This window comes from Phascolarctos cinereus, unplaced genomic scaffold (assembly GCF_003287225.1).
Source record: "Phascolarctos cinereus isolate Bilbo 61053 unplaced genomic scaffold, phaCin_HiC Scaffold_3;HRSCAF=262, whole genome shotgun sequence".
In the NCBI taxonomy this organism is placed as follows: domain Eukaryota; kingdom Metazoa; phylum Chordata; class Mammalia; order Diprotodontia; family Phascolarctidae; genus Phascolarctos; species Phascolarctos cinereus.
This window is the reverse complement of record NW_027555736.1, coordinates 112627148-112639816: the sequence shown is the minus strand read 5'-3', so window position 1 is coordinate 112639816 and position 12669 is coordinate 112627148. Positions and strand designations below refer to the sequence as shown.

General features: G+C 38.8%; 1 protein-coding gene across 2 annotated transcripts in view; it reads right to left on the bottom strand.

The window, feature by feature from the left end:
- ADAMTSL3 (ADAMTS like 3) overlaps window positions 1-12669 on the bottom strand; it is a 567152-nt gene that overhangs the window by 172400 nt on the left and 382083 nt on the right. For both annotated transcript variants that reach the window (XM_020966068.2, XM_020966078.2), the window contains exons 10-12: window positions 11375-11486; window positions 3810-3948; window positions 2524-2574 (exon numbers count right to left, since the gene is read on the bottom strand). In XM_020966068.2, coding sequence (XP_020821727.1) covers window positions 2524-2574; window positions 3810-3948; window positions 11375-11486 — 302 coding nt within the window. The remainder of the gene's footprint in view (window positions 1-2523; window positions 2575-3809; window positions 3949-11374; window positions 11487-12669) is intronic.

Below are 12669 nucleotides of genomic sequence, written 5' to 3'. Positions count from 1 at the left end.
GGCTCTGGGAGAGCATACTTTCTTTGGAAAGGTACAAAATGGGTTAAAGGGAAGGGGTAAAGAGGCAGAAAACCATCACATACCAAGATTATAACCAGCCTTTTGGACCCACCCACCCACAAAGCAAGGTGGGGGGGGGCACCAGTGACCTAGCCTACCGAATGGGTGGTTTTATTAAGATTCCTTAAGCTCTGGTGGTTTTGGACTTGGTCTAAGAAAAACTACCCAGAGTGCTCTATCTCTCCTTGCTACTCCAGGTCTTAAGTGGTGTGAAGACACTGTAAACACTGGAGGGAATGGCTAAAGGACAACCAGGAGATGAATGGCATGCTGGTGGAGGTTACCTGACTTGACTATATTGCTTCTCTCTTCTCCTTCAAACTTAAGATCTGGGGTACTCTAGGTATTCTCTCCCAGGCAAAATCCAAGCCTGGATTTCCCCAATAAGAATTTGGGGAAAACTGAGAAATTGCCTAGCCAGAAGAAGGTAGTTTCTTGGCTTCCCTCCCCACTCCATGGCCACGCCTCTGAAGGAGGGCATGAAAGATTAGAAGAAGGTATGCTCATGTGAGGAAATTCAAGAACCAGAGGGATAATTATGATAGACCGAGCTTAGGTGAAAAGATATGCAAAGGAAAATAGTAGCAACATTGTCACAATAGTATTAGCTAGGTAGCACAGTAGATAGTGTGACTCTATCACTGTGCCTCTGGGAAAGTCATTTAGCTTCTCAGTCTCAGGGTCTTCATTTAAAAAGTGGGGCTGATACTAGCACCTACCTCACAGAGTTATTGTGAGGATCCAGTGAAATAACATATGTAAAGCACTTTGCAAACTTAAAACGCTATATAAAGTCTCATCAACTACTCAGGTAAAATGGTGAATAGCTCAGGAAACAGATCACAACCTGGCACAGAGATATAGCATAACAATGACAAGAGAAGGGAATTATCTGGACTTAGCTGGCATACTCTTTCTGCCAAAGCAGAGTGACTTGGCTTACCTAAATGCAAATTTCATCCTTTAAAAGGTGAAGAAGATAGGAGGGAATTATTATTCTCCAACAGATTCTCTCCCTGAAGGAAGAACTGGTTGCTGGGATAAAAATAATGGGAACTTAAGGGAACTGTGACTTTTCTGTCTTAGAATTTATAACTAAGGGGATGGAAAGGGGGAAGAGAATAACCATTTCGTTGTTGTTGTTGTTCAGTCATTTTTCAGTCATGTCAGACTCTTCAAGACCCCATTTGGGCTTCTTGTGGCAAAGACAGTGGAGTGATTCACCATTTCCTTCTCCAGCTCATTTTACAGATGAGGAACCTCAAGAAACAAACAAGTTTAAGTGATGTGCTAGTAAGTATCTAAGGCCAGATTTGAAGTCCGGAAGATAAGTGTTCCTGACTTCGGGCCTGGTACTTTATCCACTGCACCACCTAGCTGCCTAATAAGTAGTTATTATGTGCCAGCCTCTGTGCTAGAGATTTTTACAAATATTACCTCATTTGATCCTCACAATCACCCTAGGAGGTAGGTGCTATTATCATTGCCATTTTATAGTTGAAGAAACTGAGGCAGACAGAAGTTAAGTGGCCTGCCCAGGGTCACAGAGTTAGTAAATATCTGAGGCTGCATTTGAACTCAGATTTTCCTGATTCCACATCTCATGCTCTATCCACTGTGCCACTTAGTGGCCTTAAGAAGGAAAGAAAAGCCAGGTACATTCTGACATGTACTCCAGGTTTTGGGAGAGCAGATTTCCAAGGTTTAGGAGAAAAGATAAATTGGATCCTATGCTCAAAAATTCTGAAGAAGTCAGCGTGTAAAAGATAGGCGCTTTCAAAAGTAAAATTCTGAAGACACAAGAAAGAAACAATTCCAAGAAAAAAAAATGAAAGCAGAAGCTATCAAAAGAGACCAATGTGGATACACGAGGAATTCTTCTACCAACTCAAATTTTAAAAAGAGGGAAGCAGCGCAGGTCACTGCTGAGTCAGGCACGACCGAAAAACGACTGAACAACAGCACCAGCAACAACAAGGGACGAATTCAAAAGTGAAGCATGGACTAGTACAGGCAGTGTCGGGAATGCTAAAACATAAAAGGAGCTGAGGAGATCAGGATTTCGGAATTAATGTCCTGGCTCCCTTTCTTACCAGAACACATATAGACTTCTAGTATTCTCTTTGAAATTAGATTCATATGTGTCATGTCCCCCATTAGTCTGTAAGTTTAACAAGGGCTGAAGTCATGTCTTAATCTTTGTACATCTTCTGACATCTCGCACAGCAATCTGCACAGAGAAAGTGCGTTTTCATACAAGTCCAGTGAACTGAATCAATATCAGTGTTTGATTTATTAGTGAAGATATATTTAAGCTACATGAGAACATTTGAATGAGTGGCAAACCTGACCCCAACAAACCACTTATATTAGGTACTGGCCATGTCTTATTCAGTGCCCAACAAGTTACTCATGTTCAATGAAAACAAACAATAAATAAAATTAATAGTAATCAGAACTCACCGAGGAAGAGGCTGGAAGTGGTCATAGGGCATAATCTCTTTAAATCCATCACTGTGAATAAAATAATTAGCACAATGTTATTTTATCTTTTAGACAACTGATATATTTGACATTGTGACATTTTCAGGTAGCATGAACCTCCCAAGAGAAGCCCCCTTTTTCCAATGACAGCTCAATGTGACATGCTCCTATTTCCCAAGTGTTCTGCCAACTTCATTTCTTTAATCATCTGTGGTTTTCTCTTGCCTTTTCTCCATTTCAGAAACATCCCTGACACAAACCACCATCTAACCTCATTTCTAATATGAGAATGTATTTCACAGAACCCCAGACTAGTTAGATGATGAAAAATACAAATTATCTTCCATGACCAAAAGGTGGTGTGTTTGGCCTCTGGCAAGGGAAATGGGCTCAATTCTAGACAAAATTTTAGTCATGTCACATGCCTGCTACTATAGGCTACTCTGGTAAAATACACATATAACACACTCTCCTATTAATTGGGTCTTTAGTTCAGGTATTTGTGCTCAGTAAAGGTCACGGTTAATGGTGATGTCCAACTGGGATTAAAGGAAATGGACAGTTTAGCTATAGGAAATGAAATCTACCGAGAAGGTTTCCTTTTCCACTTGCCTATAACTCTCCCTCCGCCAGCTGGCATATTTATGTGAGGTTCTGGGACTTGATATTGTGATGTTATTTTAAGATACTGTAATGTTGCCAGGAAACCGCTTCAAGCAGTCCAAAAGTAAGCTGGTTCTAAATTGTGCAACATTATAGTTTCTGCAGGGCTTCTCTACACTCCGGCATTAACACTTGGTAGTTCTTTGCAAAAATTTGCAATTCGTACCACATTTAATATGATTACTTTTCAAGCCACGACATGCTAATAAGTGACCCACTTTCACAGTCTGTGAAGGATAAATTAAGTTGGAAACTTGGGAGGAAGAAATCCTTCATACCATATATGGCACCTCACACAGCAGAGGCATCTGGCCAGGTTTAATGTGTTCGTGAGTTTTAATAGCTACATCAAAAGTAGATTCAGACCATGATTAGGAGATGAGGAGGTTATGCTGACCTGCCATGTGGACAGTTTAAGTTCCCTTACTGAAGGCCAAGGAGATAGACCTAGTTGGCAAATATAACAATGTCAACCATCAGCATTTCTTCCAATGGCAAGAATCAAGAAGGAAGCTGTTTCTAGGGTAAATGAATGATTGGTATCAGCTAACACTGGTTTATTTGTTCCTCAACAAATAGCAATGCAAACGATGCACACAAACCTCGAAGGGCAAGGATCCATGCTACATTCCTTCAGTTTTGGCTTCGGTTTTGTGTTCTCAGGGTAGTAGTGACAATAATGATCAGGAACGACCCGCTTCAGGCGAACATCCACACATTCAGCAGAGTTGAGTTGATATCCTAGTTAGGAGAAAAATAAAAATACAAGAGCAGCATCATTTTTGAAGATATAGAGCTAAAGGGGATCTCAGAAGTCATTTTTAATGGGGATGACTTTAGTTGTCTAAAGAGCTCCTTTAGATTCCCCTTCCTAATGCCATTCTTCTGCCCAGACTCTGTAAATAACAATAATAGTAATAGCTTATATTGCTAAAACAATTTAAAGTTTACAAAGTGCTTTACAAAGATTTTCTCATTTAAGCCCCAAAACAACTCTATAAGGTAGCTACCAGCTGTGTTACTAGACTTTTTGTTTGTTTGTTTTTAAACAGATGGGGAAATGGAGGCTGAGAGGTTAAGTGATTTCTCTACATTTTCAGTCTTTCAGTATTAGAGGTATATCTGAATCCAGTGTCTTCCAAGTAGAATATTCTATCCATTTTGGCCATGCCGCCTTTCACTCTCATCATTTTACCTTGCAAGAATGTAATTGAAAAATTATAACAGAGTGCCCAATCGGGAATGAAAACATATTGGCAGTTAGCTATTAGAGACTCAGCACTCTAAAAAGATGAAACAATTTGCAAAGCAGCTAGTTATACAGTCTTTGAGAAAAGCAAACACCTGGAAGGTATAACCCAAACAGAAGAGGAGAGCAAATAAAGAAAAAGAAGCAAGTTGTACTTTCATTTCTGGGAAAGTTTGGCACACTTCGCCTCCAGCTACACAAGTGCTATGTTGCTAAACATTTTTTCAAAGTAATTTTTTCACGAACATCATCAGTTATTCAGCCCCTTTTCTTCCAAAAAGGCCCCAAACCCAAACATACCTAATTGGTCTAAAATTCTATTTAAAGGATTGATTACTGAGAGTGAATTTGATTTTATAAACCACTGGGCTGCTTTCTTGGCAAAGAGAGGAAAGGCATTCATGAGCGATGGCTTGGATGTAAGCTGAGTAGAGAAGGATGTACTGGTATGCATTATAAAAAACAAGGTAGAAACCACAAGAATGAAAATTCAAATGGAGTCAGTAAAATATGACTGTAGTACTAGTGCCAGTATCTACTGAAAAGACTAAAATATCAGATATCAATGGCAACCTCTGCCCATTTCCTTGGCTCATCATGAGCATCCCCACATTGATTTTTAGATGGCAGGAATAATAAAATTGAGTTAAATGGTTCTGGCACCTCAGAGGCAAATCAGCTAACTTTCTTAATTATCAAGGAACCGTGAAAAATGCCATTTATTCATATCATGTTGACTAGAGAATAAGCACAAATACACTTTTCAAAAACAAAACAAAACAGAATAACAAAACACTAAATGAGTTTATGGTCTTTCAGGACAGAAAGTACCTTTGTTCTAAAGGGATATATAAACAAGAAAATGAGAGAGTAGGTATGTATATGTTTATGATTTGGTATGAAGGTTGGAGGAAAGAAATCATCTTTGCTCTTTTTTTTTAATTGTAAAGAGCTTTAGGAGTTAAAAAACATATATACATATATAAAATCTATTTGTTGGCTCTCCCATTTGTAGATAAATATAGAGTTCAAGCAAGGATTGAAGAACAGTGGAAAGAGCTCTGTATTTGGGAATCAGAAGACCTGGATCTAAGTCCCAGGTCTAGTACCGACTAGCTGCGTGGAGATGGACAACTAATGTAGCCTTCCAAAGCCAGAGCTTCTTCAACTATAAAATGGGGACATTGCTGCTTGAGCTGGATACCTTATTGGATTGTTGAGAAGACAACAGTCAGAGGCAGTGTAACATAGTAGCTTGGGTGTTGGACTTGGGGTCAGGAATATCTAGTTTTGTATTCTATATTATTATTATTATTATTATTATTATTATTATTATTATTATTATTATTATTATTATTAGCTTCTGACACTAGTTGAGTTACTACCTTGCTGAGCCTCAGTTTTCTTATTTGTAAAACAGGGTTAGCAAGAGTATTTATCTGATCAAATGAGACAAGGTCAGTCGATCAATAAGCATTTATTAAGCACATACTCTGTGCTAAGCACTGAGGGTGAAAAAAAGGAAAATAAAAGACAACATCTACTCTTGAGGAGCTCGCAGTCTAATGCAAAGAGAGGTCTTTATAAAGCTTTAAGCACTATATGAACATGAGAAATATTATGATGAGATGCAAAGCAATATATAGATATAAGCTATTACATAATAGTATCAAAATCTTGCTACCATACAAATATGGCAGGGATTAAAGATGACAACCCTTCTACCAAAAAAGGAAAAACAAATGTTCCCTAAGCTGTACAGAGAATAGCCCACAATCCCATTCTATTAACATAGCAATCTCACAAGTTTTAGCAAATCTGACCACTAGCTTCTGCAGCAAGAGCCCCAGGGGATGCTCATGCGCCTTTCTGCAATTTCAGCAATGTTTGCTGACTTTTTATTACAAGTAAATTTAGGAAGCATATCTTTGGAATCAAACTGATCATAATTAGCCAAATCCCAATTCTAAGTGCAACTCTCAGATGGGAAAGTTACTGCTGGTTTACTGTATCTTACCTGGCCTAGGTCCTGCCACATAATAAATAAATGCTGAAAAAACGCTTCTTGATTGACTGATTGACCTAACAGGGTCTTTGGGTATGCATGCAATGAATGGGAAGAAAAGTCTTCCTGCTAAAAAAGAACGATAAATACATACATACATACATATACACACATTCTACACTGAGGCAGTGCAGCATGATACATCTGCACCCAGACAGTTCCTAGGTTCAAATCCTAGCTCTGCCCCTTAGCTATATGACTTTGGGTAAATTATCTCACCTTTCTAGGTCTCAGTTCCCTCACTTATAAAAATAAGGGACTATGTTTGTTGATACCTAAAGTTTCTTCCAGCTCTAGATCCAGTGATTGCTTTGTTTTCAAAAGATGTGATCATCCCCTTTGCTTAACTTCAATCATGGATCATGGTGCATTCAGGTTTATGCTGAGGTTCTGTTATATGCAAAGCTTGAATGTGCAAATCTGCAGGTACGATTAACTTATGCGAACAATTGCTTTATGGAAGGCCAGTGAGTCACACCCAAGTACATCTGGTAACTTGTCCTGGGCGCAGAGGGGAATGCCAGGAGCCCGGACCTGAGGGGATTAGGTCAGTTATGCATCTGCTGACTATGTATCAGCATTTATGAGAAAGCATAAAGTTCTGGGTATTAATTTCAGGGAAGAGATTTGGCCCTACGAATTTGTGAATCACAAGAACTAGCAGGGAACTCGCGGACTCATCTGATCCAGGCTCCAAGCAGCATGCTGTCTAAACCAGTCCAGACAGGGGTCTATATTTTAAGAGCTTTCCCTCACAGCATGCTTGGAATTCTATAGTTAAAAGAAAAAGGTAATTTTTTTTTTTTGCCTCACAAACAAGTATTCATACCCTAGGTCACTGTATTTGTATTGTCAGAACCTAACACAATGCTGGCACACAGTAGGTCCTTAATCAGTGTTTATCAATGGGTTAACCATATATTTATAACTAATTAGAGGTCATCTTATCCAACCTCCTTATTTTAGATATAAGCTAACAGTCCCACAGGTTAAATGTCTTGCCAAGGTTCCCACAGCAGCAGAGATATGGTCCAAACCCAGGTCCTTGGATTCCAAATCCAGTGCTGTGCTGCCATATAAGCAAGTGAATCTCAAACTCAGGGAGAGACAAAAGATGGAGGTTGATATTTCCTACGTAGGCTAGAGTAACAACAACAACAACGTGAACAATGGAACTTATATTGCCTTTATGAGGCACTTTTGGAAGGCACTTCACATGCATGATCTCATTTGATGCTCACAACAACTCTGTGAGCCAGGTACTTTTCTCTCCATTTTACAGATGAGGAAACAGAGACTGATGGGCTAAGTGACTTGCCTAGGGTCACCCAGCTAGTAAGTGCTTGAGGCGAGATTCAAACTTGGATTTTTCTGATTCCAACTGAAGTGTCAAACACCACTAAGCCAGAATTTTAGAAGTTGAAGGTCCTTAGTATCATTTAGCCCAACCCTTTTAACTGAGGGAACTGAAAACCAGAGAGAAAAGTCATTTGCTTAGGATCTCATGCAGTGAGTCCACTGCAGAATCAAGTCCAGAACCCAGGTATCCTGAAGTAGTCCAAAGCTAGCAAGCTGCATTGCAAATAGCCAGTTGACAATAAGGTGTTACTAACTGCAGAAAGGCAGTGTGAAGTAAGGAATGAAGCCTTGGAACAGGCCCTGGACAAGTCTCTTATCCCTCGGTGCCCCCCAGGCTACTTTAAAACTACAGAGCAGGCCTCAATCTGTATTGATCATAAGGGTTTCTTTACTGAAATTTCTCTATAGCAATGAACTCACACTCCCAGTCTGGGGGACTGGAGTGGGGGAGTCCTGGTACAACTCTACTAGTTACCCTTCCCCAGGGAGTCTGAACTTTGAAAGGAGATACTTGACAAGGGAAAGTCTTAACCTAAGATAATTTCATGTGGGAGGGCTGTTTGTGAATAAAATGGCTATAGTAGTCAACTTTCTTTTGGGAATTCAAAGAACACTGTGAGGCCTCTAGGTGGTGGGGTCTGGAATCAGGAAGACCTGAGTTCAAATTCTATCTTATATGCTCACTAGCTGCATGATCTTGGGTGAATTCCTTCAGTCTCAGTTTCCTCATCTGTAAAATGGAGATAATCATAGCATCTACCTCCCAGGGATATTGTGAGTCTCAAATGAGATAATTTATGTACAGCACTTTCCTAACCGCAAAGCTCTATATTAAGTACTAGCTAATACAGTCTCATACTTAAAGTAGTAGTTGAGAATAAAAATAATAATAGCTAAAATTTATATAGCACTTACTATGTGTCAAGCACTATGATAAACACTTCACAAGTATTACCTCATTTGATCCTCACAAGTCTGGGAGGTAGGTGCTGTTATTATCCTCATTTTACAGGTAAGGAAACTGAAGCAAACAGAGGTTAAGTTATTTGCCCAGGGTCACACAGCTGCTCAGTGTCTGAGCCAGATTTGAACTCAGATTTTCCTGAATCCAGGCCCATCTATCCACTGTACCACCTAGCTGCTCCTGGATCTAACTTCAAAGTTTACTGATATCACAAATAAGTTTCGTGGACATAAGTACTCCTATCAGAAAGGTATAAGACAGGTGTTAGCTTTATACCCCACTGCTATCACTAAGTCTCCATTTTGATCTGATTTGAGGAAATAAAGATTCAGCATGCTATGGGTAGATAAATGCTCAGCAACTGGTGTTCCCCAAGTATGGATAAACTACATATGTGGGGGGAATATGAGGGGAGCTAATGGATTTTAAATTAAGGTAGACAAAGTGGGCTGGAATCTTTCACATATATATCCATCTTATGGTAAGCAGAGAAAGCTCAAAACAGAGCCCAGAGGATGGCAGAATTCCTCTGGAGTCAGGGGCTAGACTCAGATATTCCCCATTCACTCTAGCTGTCTATCTGCACAGATTCCTCCTCCCTTTCTTTGACAAAGAGTTGATCTAATAAACCTGCATCAAGGACCTTCTTCACTCCCTCCTCATCATCCCACTCTGGAAAAAACAAACAAACAACAAAAAAACGACTGTCTCCTAAGCCTAACAGTAAGATGGGTCCTACATAGTCTTAGGAAAAGGTAGAGGTAGTCATCTAGACAACTCAAAGAAAAATGTTTCCTAAAGAATTATCCTAAGAATGAAGTCATGGTCCCCATTTTGAAATTATATCCAAGCTATTTCTCTTGCTTTTAAATTGCATTTCAGAATGAATATTCTTTTGCCTGAACTATCGCAGTTATTGACTACTTCACTTTTCTTTTTGGTTCTTTTTGGTTCAAGAGAAATACATTTCACCAAACCTAATGAGTATAAACTCACTAGTTGGTTGAAAAGAACTTACAAAGTATAGCATGGACCATTATACTACAGCACACAAGGTTAACTTAAGAGCCTTGGAAAATTTATTTAAGGCACCTCAGAGTAAAGGGGATGGTGAATATATTCTCCACATGATCTGGGTGGTGACTATTACACCATGGGCAGTTTAAATGGAATAAACTCTAAAAGGAGATCCAAGAGCTTATTAGACAGGCCTCAAAGCAAGAATTTGGAGGGCTTAGCTGGAAATTATACTAATTTAATTTAAAATGCCAGACAGAGAAATATAAAGAGGAGGGTAGACGGAGTGGAAAGTGATGAAATGCTTTAAAGACAAAACTCAAATCTCTTCAAGAGGTAGATAAATGAAAGCTACCTTCTAATAAGTACAAATATGGAGGAAGCATGGTCTAGTAGAAACAGCACCGGTCTTGATAAGACCTGGGTTTGAATCCGACTTCTGACAAGATCCATATGAGCATAGGCAAGTCACTAAAATTCTGTCAGGCTCAGTTTCCTCATGTCTAAAGATGAAGATCATAATACTCATGAAGATTAAATGAGATAAATTATCTAAAGCATTCTGTAACTATGAAGCACTTTATCAATGTTGGCTATTATTTTCTAATCAGAAGGATTTGTCGGAGGAGGCAGCATGGCCTAACTGAGAGAACACTGGGGCAGAGGGTGGGGATAGGGAGAGGACATCAGGACATCTGATGCTTTGCCTAACTCATTCATTATTAACTTGTTAGCCTTGAGAAAGCCACTAACCCTCTCACTTTCTCTGTTTTTCTATGCGGAATGTGGAGATATGAACATGTGCTTTACAGAGATGTTGTAGAGCAAAAAAGTAATCACATGTGTGAAAGGATTCCAAGGTCTCAGTAAGAAATGTTCTTTCTGAATCTAAGCTTTAATTTCATTTTCAAGAGTTAGAAAAAAAGCCATAGCACATTCACAGCCATTTACTTTACTGAGGAAGAAATGATACAATCACAAATTAGGAATTTTGGCATCATGGCCTTAGAGTCAGAAGACCTGAGTGCAAATACCACTGCTAATGACTAGTTCTACGATTATTCATGAGTCACCTAACCTCTGTAAGCCTTCATTTTCTCAAACAGAGGGGTAGCTAGGTGGCACAGCAGAGAGAGAACTGGTCTTGGAGTCAGGAGGACCTGAGTTCAAATCCAGCCTTAGACACTTGACACTTACTAGCTGTGTGACCCTGGGCAAGTCACTTAGCCCTGACCGCCTCAACCCCCCCTCCAAAAAAAAAAGACATTTTCTCAAATAGAGATGAGGATGCTAATATGTATATCACCTACCTCACACAGTTGTTTGAAAGCTCAAATGAATCAATAACCATGAGGCACTTTATGTAAGTTGTATTAATTTCTAATTGTATTAATTTTTATTAAATTTGTGCTTATCAAATTTGTATTAATTCCTTTGAATTAACCATTTTAGACATGCAAACTGGCCATTTCTAATTCACAGGTGAATGTATTCGGGAATAGCCTCTGCTCACCTCCTCCGCATGTTACAGTGCAGGGAAAGAAGTCAGTTTGTCTCCACTGATGACTGATAGGTTGGTAGAAGAAGAACTGGACCACGCTGTCTCTGGAGGTGGTATACCTGGTCTAAAGAAATGTTCATTACAACACATTTGCATGCTTATGTCAATACTCCCCAAATGTTTCAATATATAAGTGAGATGTGTCAACACTATATGGGAACCATGTATTCATAGATATGAAATTATGCTACACATAAACAAACATTGCAATGAGCAATCATTAATCATGAATTTTCATTTTCAAACTATAGCTCAGCAATACTTAAGACAATACGGCTTTCATGTAACATTTACAGAATTTCCAGATCACCAGGAGTAATCGATTGTACTGGGAAAAGAAAATTGCTATAAAAATGTAGACAATTTCTCAACCATATAACTCAAGTACCATCTGGGAGATAATTTTTTACAAACTATAATTTCTGGATAATTCAGTCCCAATCTTCTGCTTTGGATTAAATTACCTGGGTAATTTAGAAGAAACATAAGTTTTGGTGACAAATTATCCAGATTGACCATACACATTTATTGAACAAATTAAGAGGATAACTGCTAACCCTATATTTCAATGTCAAGATAAATAATTTCCATTCTATTACACTGAAAATTATAATTTACTACCTGCTACATTCAAGCACTAAGTGGTTAAGTGCTACAGGGACATAATAAATAATTAAACACTTTAAAATGCCTACTCCGTATGAAATGCTGAGTGCTGGTGAGATGAAACATACCTGGTCCCTGCCCTCAAGGAGTTTCTAATTCAGGAGGGAAGATATGACATGTATATAAATAGTTATACAAATTTGAATGTGGTAGCAAGGTTGGTAAGTATGCACGAGCGGAACAATTGTGAGCATTTGCCAGTCTCTATTCAGTCTCTCTTTTTTAAAATCCCATATCACTCAGTATATGGGGTTGCAACTGAATTATTTATGTATATTCTACCTCTTCTCCCTTAACATCCCAACCCCATGCCCAGAATTCATACTCCCTCCATATTTTAGACAAGAAAACAAAGAAAAAATATTTTCCCTGAAAATTTCCCAAATGTTCTCCCAATCTTACATTTTTAAAATTTGGAAATATTAATAGTTACTGTCAAATATTTCTCTAAGAAATAACTGCTTATATTTATCAGAGTCAGAGTTAAATTTAGGAAGCTGCTATGTTGACTGCTGTGAGGTGGGCAGCACTGCCTCCTCTGCATCTGAACAGATGTCCTACGTCCCTCTCCTCTTTCTTCC